Source organism: Dreissena polymorpha, chromosome 13 (assembly GCF_020536995.1).
Source record: "Dreissena polymorpha isolate Duluth1 chromosome 13, UMN_Dpol_1.0, whole genome shotgun sequence".
Lineage (NCBI taxonomy): Eukaryota > Metazoa > Mollusca > Bivalvia > Myida > Dreissenidae > Dreissena > Dreissena polymorpha.
Window position 1 is genome coordinate 51,408,107 of NC_068367.1, and position 20,081 is coordinate 51,428,187.

At 34.3% G+C, this 20,081-nt stretch overlaps 2 protein-coding genes across 2 annotated transcripts in view; one reads left to right on the forward strand and one right to left on the reverse strand.

The window, feature by feature from the left end:
- Nucleotides 1-6,546: 6,546 nt before the first annotated feature.
- Nucleotides 6,547-12,124, reverse strand: LOC127855453 (uncharacterized). Its single transcript, XM_052391037.1, has 4 exons — nucleotides 11,948-12,124; nucleotides 10,919-11,049; nucleotides 9,919-10,054; nucleotides 6,547-6,824 (listed from the first exon to the last, which is right to left on the reverse strand). The coding sequence occupies exons 1-4, from the start codon at nucleotides 12,117-12,119 to the stop codon at nucleotides 6,820-6,822; spliced, it is 444 nt and encodes a 147-aa protein (XP_052246997.1). The 5' UTR covers nucleotides 12,120-12,124; the 3' UTR covers nucleotides 6,547-6,819.
- LOC127855442 (ankyrin repeat and zinc finger domain-containing protein 1-like) overlaps nucleotides 10,766-20,081 on the forward strand; it is a 36,380-nt gene continuing 27,064 nt past the window's right edge. The window contains exon 1 of the mRNA XM_052391019.1: nucleotides 10,766-11,051. Within this exon, the coding sequence (XP_052246979.1) occupies nucleotides 11,004-11,051 (48 nt within the window). The 5' untranslated portion in view covers nucleotides 10,766-11,003. The remainder of the gene's footprint in view (nucleotides 11,052-20,081) is intronic.

Below are 20,081 nucleotides of genomic sequence, written 5' to 3' on the forward strand. Positions count from 1 at the left end.
GACGCTTTGACAAATGTAAATAAATGATAAATACTAATCATTCTGATTGTATTGGAATGAGTTTTTAGGGGTAAGTGGTTGCATATGCATGCATTATGTGACCGTCCTCGTTATTGTAAAGGAATAGGACGCGAGCTATCGATTAAGGGGACAAAAATAAACAATATTGTTTGAAAGTTTGTGGAAGATTTATTCGGGTTGACAAACGGGCTCGAAATATTTGTTGGTTATCGGCCGACTGTGAGTAAACGGCTGGAAAGATTTTTTTGAAGTAAACTTTTTTGAAAGGTTGTCCAATTGCCCATACGAGGATCAAGGGATGCTTTGGATTAAAGCTATTTGTGACATTTTTGCGGCCCGCGAAGACAGGTCTATGATAATGTCAATTTAATGACCTTGTTAAGATTCCAATATAAGAGGGTGGGGATTTTTTTCACGACTCTTTGTTAATTTTTTTCTCATTAAACATTATTTTATATATTAATTTGAATATATTGGGCTCCTAAAAAAAATACTTTCCAGGGTACGTTACTTCCACCTGTGATGGCAATCAGGTGTTTATAACAATGATAATTATGTACATAGTATATTTATTAAATGATACATTTTCATGGTGTTTAATATGTTATGCATGTGTGTTTTGATTGTGTACTTCATAGCACCTATATTTAAAGGTATACAGTATACAGTGGTACATGTTTTAGATACTTTTAGTACATATTATTGGAATATGTGTTACTCAGTATATGGTAATGCTGTACAAGTCACTTGATAATTTGTTATGCATGTGTGTATTGATTGTGTATTTTCTTGCACTTATAGTTGAACACAATATAGGTGTTAACTTTGTTAACAAATATTAAAGGTGTATGTATGATAAATGGATATGTTTTATAAGTCATGTTCTATGGTTGATCTATCTTCTTTTGTACATCAACTTAATTATTATTTCTTGTAAAATCTCCAACACTTATATACCTGAACTGCAGTTGCTGGATGATTTACTGTTTTGTTGTAAAGCAACTTAATTTTATACAGCTTGTGTACTCAGTAGCACTGAATTTTGAAGCTCAGCTGCTAGATAGTTTAATATCTTGCGTGTAAACCTTTTTGTTTAGACTTATTGTGTTGTCATATTGACTGACTGTTAAAAAGTCCATAATTTTGTATGCTAAGTCAATTGTTCAAGCATTTATTTTACATACCAGATAGCAAACACGTACTTTTCTACTATGATTTGTAAGATCTTACCAGATTGAATTCTTGTACATATCTGTTTAAATGCTGCTTTCAACAGTGGTGTGCAATAAAGCCCACATCAGCTGGTAATACATCCACGAATTAATTAATCCACAAGCACGAAAAATGAATATCAACACTTTGGTGATTACACACATCCATTTTTATTTTATTTTGTAAGAGCAAATATCTCGATACACACATTTCATTAAAAATTATCCAATAAGATGAACTTTTCAAAATCCATTTCACCCTAAATTTCACCCTAAATTATTTAAAAAAAAACAATTAACACGATCACTCAGTCCTAACTTGTGCCTACCTGTAATCTACAATCCTTTGACACACTCATAGTGCACATGTATTCTTTCAGCTTGCGGAAATCATACTCAGTCTACAAACACAGAATGGCCCGTTAACAAGCCGCATTTGCATATACTACAAGCTTTGTAAAAAGCTTGCCATTTTTTTCGGTTTGACTAAGTACTAAGCCCATGTTGCGTACATTAGTGTACTACTATGTTACCACGCGATCATCGAATATAAGCTTCACTTTTTGTATCATTCAAGACAGCCCAAAATATAAATTTATCAAATGAGGTTTTAACATCTCTCTAAAACATCAACATGACCAAACTTGTTGTTTATTTTTGTTATTTTTCTCTTCTCTATATTCCTCCACTCAATCTTCCACTTCTTGCGGGCCGGGCGCGCGATAGCTTTTCCTCATCCAATTGTTTCTTACACTCGGGAATTACATGATGTACACCGACAAAGGAGTGTACAGGATGAGGATAGGTTTGTTCCACTCTCTTTCTATGAAAATTAAAGGGCTTAAATAAATGAATATGTTCGAGTTAGTTTGCTGGCTGGCAATTCTTCTTCTTAGAGGAGGCGATGTCCATCGAAATCCTGGACCCGACAGCTCCCTTGATATGTCCTCCTCATCTTTGGTTACATCTTTCTCATCTTCAATAAATGATGCATTTGCACATAATCTAAAAATTGTTCATTACAACGTTCAGAGTTTCCTCACCAAGAAAGATATTCTGTATGCTGATCTTAACAATTTTGATATTATAGTATTTACTGAAACTTGGCTTAGCTCAACAGTTGACACCGACGACTTACTTTTCACTTCTTATCATAAGCCGTTCAGACGGGATAGAGGAAACGATCCCCTTGGAGATATTCTAGTATATATAAAATCGGACCTCTTTGCCATTGAGCGACCTGACCTACAAATTGACGATCTAGAATGTCTATGGGTTGAATTACGTTTCAAGGGAAGGCGTCTTTTATCTGGTTCTTTCTACAGACCACCAAACTCTTGTCCTCATCTACTAGAATGCATACACGATCTCAATCTCACTAGCCGTTGACACCGGTATTGAGAACATTGTTAGTACAGGTGATTTTAATCTCGACATAAATAAACCTCAGTGCAGGATCAAAATGGACTCCCTTCTTTTACAGTAAAATCTCACACAGATTATTAAAGAACCTACTAACTTTACTGAATCCTCGAATTCCATTCTTGACCTTTTTATGATAACTTCGTAAGTGACAGTGCTAAAACGTGGTGTTGGAGAACCTTTTCTTTACCAGCAACTTCGATTTCATTGTCCATTCTACTGCGTCATAAACTTCAATAGAACAGCTGGGGCTAATTTTAAACGTAAAATTTGGCGAAATAAAGATGGTGACTACACAAATCTAAGACAACTTGTGCAGAACTTTGATTGGAACAGTTGCTGCGATAATGATATTGACTTATATACCTCAAATTTCACACGTCAACTTATCAGTTTCTGCGAAACTACAATCCCAAACAAAATAGTTACAATAAGAACAGCTGATCCTCCATGGCTACATAATAATATTCGCAAGGAAATCCGACGCCGCAAACGAGCATACAAAAAAGCCAAGGCTACAAATTTAGACCGACACTGGCACATCTTTCGCCAACCACGTAATATTGTTAATAATCTTGTCAAATCAGCGAAAAAAGTTCACTTTGATAATCTAGCTATACTTATACGTGAATATCAACACTCATCATCCGACTTCTGGAAAATAAAAAAAAATCACAAATAAAAACACCTCACATAACGAGTTGCCTCCCTTAATCCATAATGGTACCATATATGAGTCACCCCTTGATAAAGCGAATATTCGTAATTCCTTCTTCCAATCTCAATCTACTTTAACTACACCCAGTTCGCATTTGGACAACCTACATTCCCAAGAGCCAGATTGCCCAGTCCTCGAAGATCTCATCATTTCGCGTCAAGATGTCTTGGATTCCATAAAAGTTATGAAAACGGGAAAGGCATCAGGTCCAAATAAATAGTCAAGTCCAAAAGCAAATTGCATCTGAGATTGCAGGTCCACTTCAAAATCTTTTCAATTTTTATATCAGTAATGGTAGGGTCCCACGTAGCTGGAAAAAAGCAATTGTTTCTGCACTTCACAAAAAGTATGATCCTCAGGATGTTGGAAATTATAGACCGATCTCCCTTTTTTGTGTTTTAAGTTAAAGGCCCGAGAGAATTCTCCACAAATATATTTTTAACCATTTAAGGTCTATTGAATTTATAACCCCACTTCAACCAGGCTTCATTCCAAAGGATTCCACTGTTAAGCAATTAGTCTCTGTATATCACACCTTTTGTAAAGCCCTTGACAAAGGTAAAGAGGTTTGAGCCGTTTTTTGCGACATTTCTATGGACTTTGACAGAGAATGGCATGAAGGACTTATTCGCAAGCTCCGACTAAGTGTTATATCGGGCAATCGTCTATCTTGGTTAAAGGACTACCTACATGAGAGGACCCAGTGTGTTGTAATCTCTGGCTGCCAATCTTACCCATTACCCATTAATGCTGGTGTCCCTCAAGGGTCTATATTAGGGCCCCTCCTCTTTCTTATATATTAATGACATTGTACGAGATATTCACTGTCCAATTCGCCTATTTGCAGACGAAACAACTCTATATATCATCGTCGACAACCCTGTTGATTTGATGCGGCTAATCATCTTAACTCTGATCTTGCAAAAATGCATTCCTGGTCTGATAAGTGGTTGGTTACCTTCAATCCATCCAAAACCGAATCCTTAGTTATATCTAGAAAAATCAACCGCTCAATCCATCCCCCTCTTTTTCTCAACGATTGCCAAATCACTGAGGTTTCGTCTCACAAGCATCTAGGCTTAACTTTTTCTGATACATGTTCCTGGCATGACCATATTGAGTCAATCAAGAAGAAAGCATGGCTTAGAATCAATCTAATGCGAACGTTTAAGTTTACGCTCGATAGAAAGTCCTTTCTATCGATATAAACAACATTTATTAGACCAATTCTTGAATACGCTGATATAGTCTGGGATAACATTAATACACAAGAAGAAATAGAACTTGAAAAGATTCAACAGCAAGCAGCAAGAATAATCAGCGGGTGAACACGTTTGGCATCTTTGCAAAACCTATACACTGAAACTGCTCTTGAACCATTAAAAAATAGAAGAACAAAACATAAACTTACCCTCTTCTATAAAATGTATAATGCACTATCACCCCCATATTTGTGCACACTGATCCACTCTAGCGTGGGTGAAAGATCGGCTTATCCTCTTCGTAACTCTAACAATATTCGCGGCGTTCAATGCAAATAACAACTTTTTACACGATTTTTCCTACCATCAACTATCAACTTATGGAACAATCTACAGGAGTCGGTTAGAACGGCTCCTTCTCTATCTGCTTTTAAAGCAAATCTTAGTAAAGAAAAAAAAATATTCCCGAGCATTACTACGATGAGGAGCGGACGTCTAATGTTCTACACGCGCGCTTACGAATGCATTATAGCAGTCTAAATGAACATTTGTACGCGAAAAGCATTGTACAAAGTCAATATTGTAAATGTGGTGCGATTGAAGATACACATCACTTTTTCTTTATTTGCCCCATTTATACAGAATAAAAAAAAAATTATCCTTTTTGACAATCTGTCCAGTTTCCAACCCATAACTTTGCAACTACTTCTTTTCGGTGTTAAAGACGGAATATACGAAGTAAACTTTTTAATATTCAAACATGTTCAGTCTTTCATACGAGATAGTCATAGATTCTAACCCAACCCTATCTCAGGAACAAACCATATTCTGCTAACGATGCCCCGTTCCGCAACTGCTTCTTTTCTTACGCAACTTCTCTTATTCTGAAACTCTTCTCTTCCACTTCATTCCCTCTCCTTATCAACTTATTAGCATTTATGCTATCTTTATAACTCTGTAATACTATTTGTATTATAAGTTATAATATGTCTCCACTTCTAAAACGGTATACAATTACCTATCACTGTAATATATTGTTCGTTATTTTGACATGTCTTTAAATAGTTGTTATACGATTGGTTGTTTACACCATTACAGCAGCGCTTCTAACTGAAAGAAAAGAGACATTGTTATATTTTCAGCCTTCAGAGGCTGGTGGCGGTATTGTGTTTTCATTATTTTTTACTGTTTGGGCAATCGGTCACTTGCCTTAAATAAAGGACCAACTAATTGTTTTTAATGAAAATTCAATACTGCTCCAGCAGCTGGAGTTTAACTTCTTTATATAGTATAAGCCTCAGGCTTCCTTCTCAATTCTGTCCATTTGTATTTTACAGCCTTTATGTTAAGCAATACTGCAATTCTACCTGCATAGTATGTTGTTCGAAAATAATATGTATGTTTGTATTGTATTGCTTATATGTACTTGCAATGAACTAAATAAATAGTGTTTAAACCTAATAATACATTTCGAAATTTGTTTGCATTGGGACGTAAATAACGAATGATTGCGAATGTAACTAAGTTGGAGCGGTCTGATTTGTTTCATCCTTAAATCCTAGTCAAATAGTCCTGAGTATTACTCTGGAATATTCAGGTCACGATTTGCGTCGTCTGTCAAGCATTCCCGCTAGCTAGGTGGTGAAACTTGCAAGTAACATTTATAGGACTGATGGTTGGGATACTTAAGATAAATATTCGGCTGTGTCTGACCAACTTCTGGACGATGTTGGAATGGTGTCAACAATGTTCTTGTGGTTATTTTTGTATCTGAAGTGTTAATTACCATGCGATTCAATGTTGCTGTAGTTATTGTTTTTGCTTTTGTGTACAAACAAAAAACAAAACATTATTACAAGTGTGTGATAAATAATGACGCCCTGATTTGCAGACGAACATTGTTATTCAGAGAATACGTTAACAAAGAGAATTTGTCTTTAATATCATTATCATACTTCACCGCATATGTATTTTAAAAGTGCCATTAAAGTCAGGCCAATGATTTTGAGATAAAAAAAATCATGTAAAAACATCCTTTACATCTTTGTTGAAACTTCTAAGCAAAACCGAATTTAATCACTTTTCTCTGTAATCAGGCAGTTAGTAAAGTGAAAGTCAATAATGTTGTATAGAAAGAACGGGAAAAAACGTTTTTCAAAAAGCGAAGAGTGTCCTTCGGGCTGTTTGTATCAGCTCATACAGCCTTGATTCCGAACCACGATTTGCTTCCTCCATGAGTCGACATTTATTCTGCAAATGAAACAATACTCAAACTGTAATATGTAGTTCTTTACATCGTTTACATCTATAAATCTTGTTTTGTTGTTAAACATTCATACAGTTACCAACACGAATTAGAATTTTGCATCGCATCAAAATTGCTTTGCTTGCAATGTGTGTCTTCTGCCGATAAAATGTGTACATGGAAATGCAAGTGCGTCAATTTGTTTAAGACACATCTCAAGGATTAGATGTATCAAAAATAAAGGATGTCAAATAAAATTCTAATATTAAGAATATCAAAAATGTATTTTGTTTTGTAATGTCGGCATTCAAATTGTATTTTTTATTAATGGTAAATAACCTGATTACACCAAGTGAAATATACTCATGTGTAAAGAAGGCTGATAATTTTTGTTGATCACTGTAATGCCTTAGTCAATTTACAACTATACGGTTAATGAGTGGAGAATGTAAGTAAACGAAAATCTAATCATTTTAATCTGACTAACTGCCAATTTATTTTTTTAAATAATTATTATGCATTAATAGTATAATTATTTTTAACCACATGCTTATCCATCGTGTTAAATTCGATCTGTTAAACAAAGTAAACCAAAAATTAAAACTCAATACAATAATATGTTACAGCGGAAAGATGCAGAAAAAAAGGTTCTATTTTATCACAAAATCAGTGACCGACATTTTTGTAATCATGAGACGTCATTTTATTATGTAAAAGTACACGAAGTATTATGAAACTCAATCATTGTATAAGTCCTGGACAAGTGGCACAATACCATTAAAATAACTTTTTGTTGATTTCAGTGTAAGATCGTAGCCTATTCTCATTTTGTGTGTGGTCATCATCACTCTTGTTTTATACGACCAACCATGGAATGATAATATTTCTACGATCTTACACTGAAATCTACAAAAGATCCTCTATATCATTTTATAAGGGGTCATATAAAACATATTTTTATGACATGCAAAAAGCTATGACTATTCGATCTTTTTCAAAAGTCGACGATTGTTATGTTGTATTTTTAATTCATCCTTTTTGTAAATAACAAAAAAAGTACCAATTTGATTTAGCGTCATATGATTTCGTGTTCTTTGTGTCATATGATTAACAATTGTCACTGAATGCTGCAACGGGAAAAAAATAAAGCTTCTTATGTTTTGTGCATGGCGGTTAGTTACATATTTTATTAAACTTAAGTGTTTGTCAAGTATTGTTTAACACGAAGGCGTTTTTTTTCAGTGACGATTTTGTTATTTACATACTATTACAAAAAATCAGTCGTTCAATCGCACCAATAGTGAAATGATAACTTTATTATTTCACTTAAGCTAGAATGAAATGATAAGGTTGCCATTCACTTATATTCTCATCTAATCAACTTCATATAATGCAATAAACAAGTGGGTGAAGATGGCCATTGATCGTTCACCTGTGTGAAGGGGCGTGGCCAGTTTATATCCATCAGGTATGTTCTAAACAACATTTGCATGTGTCCACTATCTGATGTCAAACACCAAATATAAAAGCTTTGTTCACTGTGTTTTCAAAGAAGATGATCTTAAGTTATATAGCTACATAAGTCTATACAAATCAGTTGACGCTTGGGCGTGGTCGGTTTAGACCCCTTTTGCATGATTTGAACACACTCTGTGGAGGACCAATATACTGTGTAAAATACTAAATATTTTACCTCTGGCACCTGCAGTTTTATAGGAGAAAATGTGTTAAAGAAATTTACAATTTACGAGTCTTTATAAATCATTTGGCCAATATTGACAACAGCGGCATGGTATGAACAAACTCTGCATAGTACTTCTATCTGATTTAACCCCTATATTAAAGCTCTGGGACTTATTGTTGCAGAGAAGACGGTTTTTGTTAAATATTTCACTATATAAATCAATATAAATCACTTGACTCTTGGAGAGTAGCTAGTTTTGATGCCAGGTTGCATGATTTGATCAAACTTTGTACAGGACATCTATCTTATATTGCATACCAAATATCAAAGCGTTGGGACTTAAATTTTCAGATCAGAAGATATTTAAGTTCTTACAGTATAAATCCATATCAATCGTGTGATCCTTATGGTGAGGCAAGATTTGGCCATAAATGCATGATTGAACAAACGTATTAGAGAACCACAGGTAACAATACTACTAACAAGAAAATTAGTTGAATTGATATCCCCCGCAAAACTAGAGCTTTGTCACAGACGTGACGTATACCCCCACATGCTGCATTGACACATAATATATACAAAGGGCCATAACTCCGTTATTAACAGATTGTGTATAATGCCATTTGGCGTACATCATCCTCTTATCCATGTATATACTCATACCAAGTTTCAATGAAATCCGCCAAAGCACTTCTAAGATATGGCTCCGGACACAAAAGTGCCGGACGAACGGAAGGATGGACGGACGGAAGGACGGAGGGACAACGCCAAAACAATATCCCTCTGCCTTTGGCGGGGGATAACAAATTAGCAAAAAAAATGCGGTTTCAAAAACTTATCCTGTGCGTTGCACAGGTGAGCATAAAAGGATAACATATAACAATCGTTACTTATATTTTTAACTTACTAACTAAATCAAGCTTATTTTAAAATACGCTGTAAGTTTTAGTCAATTTTGCCATATTTTTAATAAAGATGACAAGAAAGTTGTGTATATCTACTGAAACTGTGCAATAGTTCAAATGCATGTATGTGTTTGTATCTCACATTTTTGTTTTAGCATTGTAGTAGTTCGCACCAAAATAACCTATACAAGTCTTCTACTTGAGATGATATATAACAACATTGTGTCCGAGTTTATGAATATACAGAGATATAAAACAAGACATTTATAATCTGGACATGAGACTGGTATTACCATTGCGCAAAGGTTTATCCGAGTTGCTTTACACTCAAAATAAAGTGTTTGCATAAATTTTAACCTAGATTTGGTTTTACAGTTGTACAGTTGTAATGCTATCTTGCTGCTGAACACACTGCGTCGTAGCTTCAAGTTGCAAATTTATTTATTTAAAGCTCAGTTCATGTATAACATGACAATATGAGCTGAGGGTGTATATCCAAAAAAATGTTACCAATGATGCTGTAAACGCTCATCCTAAAAGGTCCTCCGCATGTCTTGCTCAAATCCCCGGGACACACAGAATTACATTCAGAATCCGGCTTTTTATCAGCGTTCAGACTGTCTCCACAACAACACTCGTTCCCGACCTTAACGAAGTAAAATCAGTCTAAATAACATACATATAAATCCAAATCAAAATTTATTTTGTTTTATTGACCCATAACATCAACCTCGCCTCATTCGTAATGAACTTTTTTTCGTATTTATTATACTTATTCTATTCTTTGTGTGGCATTTGTCGTTATTTAATGTTTCATGCATAAAACACATACTAGTTTTAATCTTAAAGTTTATTTGGCCTAAAATGATAAAATGCATGCAAATATAAATATGACTTGAAAAGAATGAAAGCATTGTACAATCTAATAAGCACCAACATATGACATGTAGATACGCGGCAGTGCAAACACCAATGTCATGTATTGTATAATTATAACACATGTTAAAATGTAAACAAATTTTAAATTTAAGATACTGCGATTACAATATAAATCAAGTAACTATATAAGTAAGCATAGTAATATAAATATATATGTGTGTGTGTGTGTGTGAAGTAGTCCCGGTAAGAGAAATGCTCTGTTTTTTTAATTGTATTAAACACGTTGTTCGAAATTATTAATCTCCAGCAATATACACATTATTCACTATTATACGAGTCAAAATAGTTGAATATGTCAACTTAGTATCTAAGTCAAACGGGCGTACTGGAAGATGATAAGAGCTACGCATATCAAACTAAAAAAACTGTCGTGAGAAAGTCTGTCATTTAAGCATTTGGATACAGTTCTACGTGAAAAACAGTGCAACGTTTTGCTTAATGATTCATAATGATATAAATCATAGCCTATTTCAAATAACTAAATTATGTATTAGGGGAACAGTGCTTGTTGTTACTCCGATTGTAGATAACAAAAGTTTTATCACTCTGTCGACACCTCTTGTTTACTGACCTGCGTGCCGCTATAAGGGTAACCTTGGCAGCGACCGGCGCACTCCAACGGCGAGTTTGAATTCGATGGGGGGAGCAGGATAGTCATGAAACGGTACGGACTATCTTCAAAGCATCCGATGTACCGGAAAGCTGTAAGTAAGAGCATTTTGAAGTTGTAAAACAATAACACTTCCCGTTTTGCATGACATTTATTTTGAATACCCTGTTGGTTATTCCCGTGTACCTCTTAGCCGTTTGGACGTCTTTTTATCATTGGTGCAAAAGTATTTTTTTAAATAGTATAATACATATGTGAATATAGTTCATACATGTTATTTGAATTGAATCGAAGTAACATTTGAATTAAGCGTTTTATAATTTGTATACACAATACTGTATATATGATTTATTTCATTACTATTGTATCTTTAAGAATATATAAGAATATGAAACAAAAAACGTTTTAATAATACAACTGTAAATGTCTCGAACGTTTTCGAGTCTCATTTCATGTTCGTGGCTAAAACCAACACTGTTGACACCAAAAATTGTGTGTACATTGCTTGTTTGGAAAAGGTTACTCTACAAATACCTGCCAACACTTAAACCCATTGACAAAAAAACCCATCTAAACCCCAGAGACCGCCTTAAATATTGAGATGCTTAATATTAAAACTGCATTGCTGGACAGAATTTTAACGTATAAATCATATCTGGGTATTAACACTCAAACTGACCGTTGTAGCAGTAAAAAAATGACACGGTTCTATTTTGTTCAGTGAATTTCATGTTACAAGCCCCTGTGACCTTGAATGTTGACCTGTTGACCTCAAGCATTGGTCCCCTTTCATGCCAACTTACCATCATACAAACTTGCATGATATTAATATGTAAAATCTCTCTCCGGATATCCTGCACTGTATTGACCATATAAAAAAAACGTATGTGTATATCACACAACTTTTTTCAAAACTATTCGTCTGTACGAAGAGTCTTCACTTATCAACCGCTTACTTGATATTCATTGAAAATAACACAAATCACTTACGGGTCTGGCAAAAGCGTCCGTCCCAGCCGGATGTACAGATGCAGAAAAATCGTGCACTGTCGTTTGGGAATTGAGGCAGATTGCATGTGCCTCCGTTCTGGCACGGATTGGGATCACAACTGGCAGCCACAATGGCCACGATGCAGGATGAAATGATAACGTAGACAAACATCTGGGAACTGAAACCAAACGTTCAATTAACATCAATTCAAAATTAAAATTACTGGTGCATTTGTTATTTATTATTTTAACTGTAAAGTATATGATGATACATTTCCTTCGAAAAATGTCTGACATTAACTCGAATATGAATTTGATTGTTAAGGAAAGTTTCATTCCGCTAATCATTTTGTTTTACCAACTGACGAACAGAACACCTCACAATGAACAACGTAGTTTTCAGGTGCAATTATACCTAGAATGTAACTCAACGTCCTGAAATTCGGTGTTCACAAATGATCCAGGATACGTAGAAGTAAGGTCGTAAACAAACTACACCTTACATAAAACATAATGTGTTACGACAACATGTTTATCCTGTTTCATCTGATAAACTCGGAAATATTATCAACCATGTTATTATGTTGCAAAACAAGTATCAAACACATAACTGCATCGCGTTGAGTCTTCTAAGTAAAGCCAAGACCTTCTAGTTTACCAAACGTCCACTGAAAAATAAAACGCTTTTTACAAATCGTAACAACATGTTAAAATTCACGCGAGCTCATTAAATCGTAGTAAATCATCCTTCTCTCTGTCTCATCTGTACCAACTGCGTTCACGTCGCTCGATTATAACGTGACGTTAGCGGAGACTTCGCTATTCGATACAGTTTAAAAGAGCGACATAGCGTGCCTCTGAAAAACAAACACGCTTGTGCAGTATGAGTGCATTAGGCAAAACAAACATATTTATCTTTCAATAAATACAATACACTGAAAAAACGAAAAGTATTTATGTACAGAAGTACACATTTTTAGAGTTGTGAATCCGATAAATTCCATGCACATACAAATATGCATAGGGATTTAGTAATTGCAGATTAATTGATCTTATCAGCTAGTTATCAGCGGCTTATTCACCAGTGGAATAAACTGTGCAAAGCAGATACAAATCACGATTGTTAAAATAATGGCTTGTATGTACAACTGGCGACCTGAGACGTTAATTGCTACCGTTGACCACAGTTTAATGATTAAAGGGGCCTTTTCACGTTTTGGTTAATTGACAAAATTAGGAAAAAAAATTCAGATTCGCAAATGTTCGTTGTAGATATGATATTTGTGAAGAAAAAAAAATACTGAACATTTACAATTCTCTAAAATTTCCATTATATGCATCATTTGAAAACCTGAAAATAATATGGCGTTGCAACGCGAAACGATTGAATAATTTGGAACGTTCTGTTGTTGTCGTTACATTTTGTAATACCACGAGGATTGCTTATATTAAGTATAAAATACATCACCCATTGTATAAGCATAGATGGCCGAGTGGTCTGATCGATAGACTTTTACTCCAGATGTTCGAGCCCAGTTGATTGTTAATTTTATTCTTTCTTTAATTTTATAACTGTTTTAACTGGAGCTCTTTAGATCTAATGTTTGCATTTATCAATATAAATCAATTAATGACAAACTTCAATACATGCCAAAATATGTGAAAAGGCCCCTTTAAAGCGAGATGTTACGATTTTTATATGTGTTAAATTGTAATATATTGATACAAATATATTACAATTACACAAAATAGGCAAGACAAATTATACATTGAGGACGAATTTCATAAAATGCAGCAAAGACAAATTAGCAAACCGAGCCAATTGTGACGAAGATATTTCGTACATATTTTCCTACATTAACTAAAGCATTCGTCTTTTTTATAAGGATCGGAGTTAGTGTTAGTGTGTCGTATGAATAGATATCGTTGCACGAATTTAAAATAATCCGTTAAACTAAATTTAGATTCATATCATTGGCGTCGCACTGAAGTGCGGCGACTAGTATGTAATACGTTTTTTTATTGTGTACACACCGGTCTTAGTGACCAGTGTACTTACGCGAAAGGAATTGTGGGTAGCTTCTTGTACGAGTAAAAAGTGAAAGCGAAAGTAGGTCAGGTAATCGTGCTTCTGATAATAGCTATCAGTCTTAAAAAAGATTCAAAATCACATTTAAACATGATTAAATAACATTTCTTTAAACAACATTCCGTTTTAAACACACAATCTAAAACGATTTTTCTTTATTATTAACATTTTCATTCCTACGCAGAACTACTTTGGCGGAAGCATAATTCCCCAAACCAGGGGAATGTGATGCGTCTAAGCATAGAGGTGACAATAACGTAGTGAAGTCACCATCTATGTAAAGAATTTTTTTTTCGCTTATGGGAGAAGTTATTTTACGGATCAATGTATATATTTTTGTTGTCAGAATATCTTGCATAGTGGTGTTTTTGTGTAAATTAGTGTAAATAAGTACTGCATTTGTGCCTATTATATTTACTACATTTATTTCCAATAATGCAAAGCTAATTCTTTTAGTTAATAACTGATCACAGGGAATGGGCAGTAATAAAATATAACAGGGACTGGGCAAATACGCGAACCGATGAAACTTTCTGGTTTTGTATAAAAATAAAACTTCTTTGTTCCACTCTCCTAGCAACCACCTAGTAAATAATAAAGGCGCTATAGAGCGCGAAGCGCGACACGTATTATTAATTGTAATAATGAGTCTTGGTAAAGGAAGCAGCCGTTTATCAATGAGGAGCACCATCACAGTACCCCAGTCTCATTACTATCAAGTCCTCCTACAGGGTGTTTTTGAAGAACCACATATAGCAGGCCTGACCCGTATCTTGCTAGTATTATGGATCGTTTGGTATGGACCTTTAACCCCGCTTACTATCCAGCGTTTAAACTTCCGGGTTTACATTTAAACCGACTATTAATAGCTTATTAATATCTTAGTAAGGTGATTTTTCAAGCGGTTCCGTAGTGTAGTGGTAACACGCTCGCTTCACATGTGTGAGGCCCAAGGTTCGAGCCCCAGTAGAATCAAATTATATTTATTTGTGTTCTATGTTAACTTTTTGTTTTGATGTAGACATTTTAGTTTAAATAAAAATGCGGTTTTATTGTAACCATTTTTTGTTTTTATTATGCCCATGAAATATATGTGTGAGAGGGGGGGGGGGGAACTCAACCCCTATCGTAAATGAGCAACGTAAGAATAAGTTCAGAATCATCTCCCCTTGAAGTTGAGAAAAATATGAAATTACGCTTACAAGATGAAGCAGATTTTTTAAAACCTACACAGTTCTGTTCCATTAATGAAAACTGCACATGGATGCCAGTAAAAAAGGAAACCAATGTAAATAAAATGAACTATGAAATATTTGGGGGTTACAACACAAAATCATAGATAATGGTTATTTGGGGGTTATAACACAACATCATAGATAATGGTTATTTGGGGGTTATCACACAAAATCATAGATAATGGTTATATATACCAGTATCTTTGTCTATTTTGTTTAAAATAAACGGCTAAAATATTAATATTTACTGTAGAAAAAAATCGTTCCATGTAACTTCATTGAGTGCCTTTTACACTGAAATTCCCGACGCCCTTTGATGCTTTGCATCAATACTTATCTTGTATACTCATGATATACATGCTGGCGAATTCAACTGTACGGACATTTTCGATTTCAGAATTAAATATCTGGCTTATTTCGCATTTTTCGACACATGTTCTTCTTAACTTTTATTTTAATTTATATTGAAATAAATTTATAATATTAATAACTAAGTTTTTTTTACACATTTTATATAAATTCATAAATATTTGACAAAATCGTATAATCTCGCTTTAAAACACCTCGTATATGACATCAATGGGACACTACATACCAAACAAGAATGCCTTGTATATTACGGTTTTAGACATAAAAAATAAAGTTTTCCCCTTATAAGTCCATATTAAACGGGTAACCCCACGGCGAGCGAGTTTTAACCTCACGTGCATTATTTGAACAAATAGTATAGTACCTCTAGAGAATGTCACGTGCCAAATATGAAAGCCTTGTTCTCTGCTAGATCAAGCTAGTAGATTTTTCAAGGGTTTTCCTAATGTGATGTAAACTGATGACCAATGGGTCGTGGTCAGGTTTGACCCCAGGGTCATGCTTTGAACAAATGTTGTAGAGGTACTCTAGATGATGCTGGGTCCCAACTATGACAGCCTTGTGTTTTGCGGTTTTAAACAACAACATGTTACATGTAGTTTTGACTTAACAAATTAAAGTTAAACTGGTAACCATCGCGACGTGGCCATTTTTTAAAGCCAAAGAAATCATTCATGAAAAGGTCAGCATATTTTATAAAACATTGTGAGCCTTATTTATAAAAATTTTAAAGTACAAATATCACCGTTAACATTATTGATTGCATGCAGTTTTTATTTACCGAATAATTATAAAAAGTTCCTTCTTTTTTTAAATCTATAATTTAAATTAAGTTTTGTTTTTGTTTTTTGTACTTTATTCAGTTGTCTTCGAATTCAAAATGCGGTCGATATCAAACAAGAAACACGTGTATATCCAGGCGGTGAATACGACGTGTCTTTTAAAATAAGCACTTCCTTCATTAAATCAATTGTTAATTTTCGTACATTTCCTATTAAAATGATTAGTAATGTTCTCTGACTGAGATCTCAGCATTTTTTTTTACTTACAAAGTTACATAAAAATCCTTTTGCTAAATACGTATGACAGACCGGTTTTTCTTTAAAAGCTCGTTTCAGTGAACAATTTAATAAAATATAAAATATATAAAATACTCAATGTAAAACGTTATATTTAATTTCAACCTATTGAACAACTTACGTGTTGCAATGCAACTTCCAATCAGTATTAAGTTAAGCTAGATCCAACTCCGAATTGGAATGGATCAAATGTTTATAGAAACCTTATCTTCTTGGTTTAACTGATAATAGTTTTAATCTATAAAAAGACCTCTAAAGATGATTCCATAAATGCCTTTCCTTTTTATAAACGACACGGAAACAACGTAAACACGGTAAAAGGAAGAATGGCTATATAAATTAACAAGAGTACTTTCATGAGATCACTATAACATATAATTACAAAACGGAGTTAGTGCAAACTGTTTAGTACTTTATGATCCATCTATATATTTTATCTAATTGGTCGTCAATGTAAAAACTATATTTTTGAAGTTATCTAGGTATAATGTGCAATTATTATTATTCAGGCCTTTACAAAATAGTATATTTAGCCATCCATTGAAAGTCGTTAAAAAATGTTTAACATACATTTCTAAAGTTATTGATTTACTTGATCTTCCAATAATATTTAATTGCAAGAATTTCTGAAAATGAACACCTTCTTTTTTGCGTAAAATAATAATACCACTCCATTGGGGTAAACATTCAACCATTTTGGAGTATTGTTTTCAATTTAAATTCAGAAACAACAGGTGACAGGCATTAGAAAATTCTACTTCAACACGAGATTGTGTCAATTACAAAATGCTGTGCAACCTTGGTGGTCTTGTAATAACATGTGGTCTTAATATTATTTCCAAAAAAGAAGTAAAACTTTGTTTGCAAAGGCCGTAAATTTCGACTGATGTATAATAAAATAATCGTGATTTGTGTTATATTTCAATGTTAGCATGCATGAATACTGTTTGTTATACGAGGAAATGATATTCGAACATCCAAAATATTGAAGGTCAAGAATTTAAACACCAAATTTGAGGACGGTTTTGCTTCAATAACTTTTTAATTGCGATGTCTTCGGTGTTGAAACAAAAACAAACAGAGGGAAGCACAAACACCGTAGTGCCGATAGGCGATAGGGCGTATTCATTAAAAAGAAAAATGAGTATAAAATGGCTTACTGGCTTAAAATATCCGCTATTCCTTCTCGAAAAAATGAAAACGACGCAATCTAAGTGTGTGCTTGTGTTTTTAACGATAATATTTACAGCATGAATCTTAATTCAATCCGTATTCTATATGTTCCTGGCTTTATGACCTTCTATCTACATTTGTTTTGGTTCTTACGGCATTATTTTATAAAACAAAGTATACGTTAACCCAATTATATCCGAACATATTAATGAGTGAAGCAAATTAAATATAAAATGAAATAAAACTATACTCCCTTTACTAGATCACTTGAATTCATTTTAAAAAATCCCCAAAAAGTTGTTTAAGAGAAAATTCGGTGTCGTGTACCACAAAACAATTATATATTTTTTTATTCTTGTCTGTTTCTTCTTTTTCTCCTTTTTCTGATACAGCAGTCCTTTAAAATAGAAGATTTTGTGCCGGCGCCTATTGCTTAAGGGGTGGAAACTGTGCACAAGTTGCTTTGTTGGTTGTTAGTTTAAAATTATTTCAATTGTAAGTGTTTACATGTGGATAATGGGGACAATGACGGCCACATGAGTAAGGGTTTTGACAGCTCCTTTTTGGCTGCCTTGTGTCTGAGGGGAGATGGGCAATTATTGTATTACTAATCTTGGTTAGAATGAAAATTCATAAGAGCCTTACAAAGTTTGTATGTGTCTAACGTAATGGTTACTGCTGAGTCTGGATAACAAGAAGATTAGCTGGAGGACTAATGGCAACTATGCGGTGGATAATTTTGTATAACATGATTAGACAAAATTTTGTTTTTCGTGTTTCAAGAGCGGGCCAATTTTTGGGTGTCATATTATTTACTGAGCTTGTGTTGTGGTATCTGTTTGCTACGAATCTGGCCGCACGTCTTTGGACTTCTTCCAGTTGATTTATTTAAGCTTTTGTATGTTTGTCCCATTTTAGGCCTAACTATTGCTTTGTAAGCATGATCTTTAACTTTTGATAAGCTAATTTTAGGTTGCGATGAAGAAATCCTGGTGCCTGGTTTTCACTATTATTATTAGTGATTGAGTCAATATGTTTATCCCATTTGAGGTTTCTTTGGAGTGTGAGACCTAGATATTTGGCATGATTTACTGTTTCAACGATGTCATAATATAAGAATACGAGAAGATTATATGGTTTCTTTTTGAGTGATGCTTTTCAGAATGGAATTTTATCAACCAGTCCTGCTCACATCGACCACCAGCTTCAATATCTAGCTGGAGGTTCTGGGCGTCGAAGAGGTTGGTGATATGTTTGAAGATGATGCTATCATCTGCAAAAAGTCTAAGAGTGCTGGAGCAAAGTCATGTATATATATCAGAAATAAGATGAGCCCCAAGACAGTGCCTTTGGGAATCCGGAGATTACAGGAAACCTCTCTGGCATGATTCCCTCCAGGACAACAGTCTGAGTTCAATTTGTTAGGAATCCATATATCCGGATGAATTCATATGAATTAATTCCATAGTATTTTATTTTGTATAAGAGGTGCGGGTACTTTATCGAATGCTTTATCAAAATCCACAATAATGATGTCAGTTTGTATACCTTGATTATTTGATTCGGAGGAATGAAATCATGCAGTTCTGTTTCACAAAAACGGGAAGGTCTTAACCCGTGTCAAATAAAGAATTGTTTTTATCCACGTGGTCCATGATAGAGGTAGCGATTACAAGTTCAAGTATTTTACAGCAAATGCATATAAGTGGTATTGGTCTGTAATTTATAGCATTATGTTTGTCTCCTTTTTTTAAACTGGGCATACATGTGCGTGCTTCCAATCAGATGAGATTTTCCAAGGGACTGTTAAAAGATTATAGTCAGGGTTGGGGATATTTCTGTACTGAATTCATTTAGTGCTCTGCGTGGTATTTTATGGATCCACACCTGAGGCTTTATGGATTTTAAGGTTTTGTAGTTGTTGAATTATTCCGTTTTCTGTGATTTTGATGTCTGACATGGATGAATGAGGGCTGGAACCTTTGTCAGGAATAGCTTCAGAGCTGATTTGTGTGAAGGCATCTTGTAATTGTCTGTTGAGGATAATAGCTGTTGTATGGAACCGATATAAGGACTCCATTTTCTCTAAGAGGATGCTCTGGTTTTTAGTTTTGATATATGAGAATACGGTGTTTGGAATTTTAGAGTGTGATTGGTTATTTTGTTCTGAGATATGAATGTCAAAGATA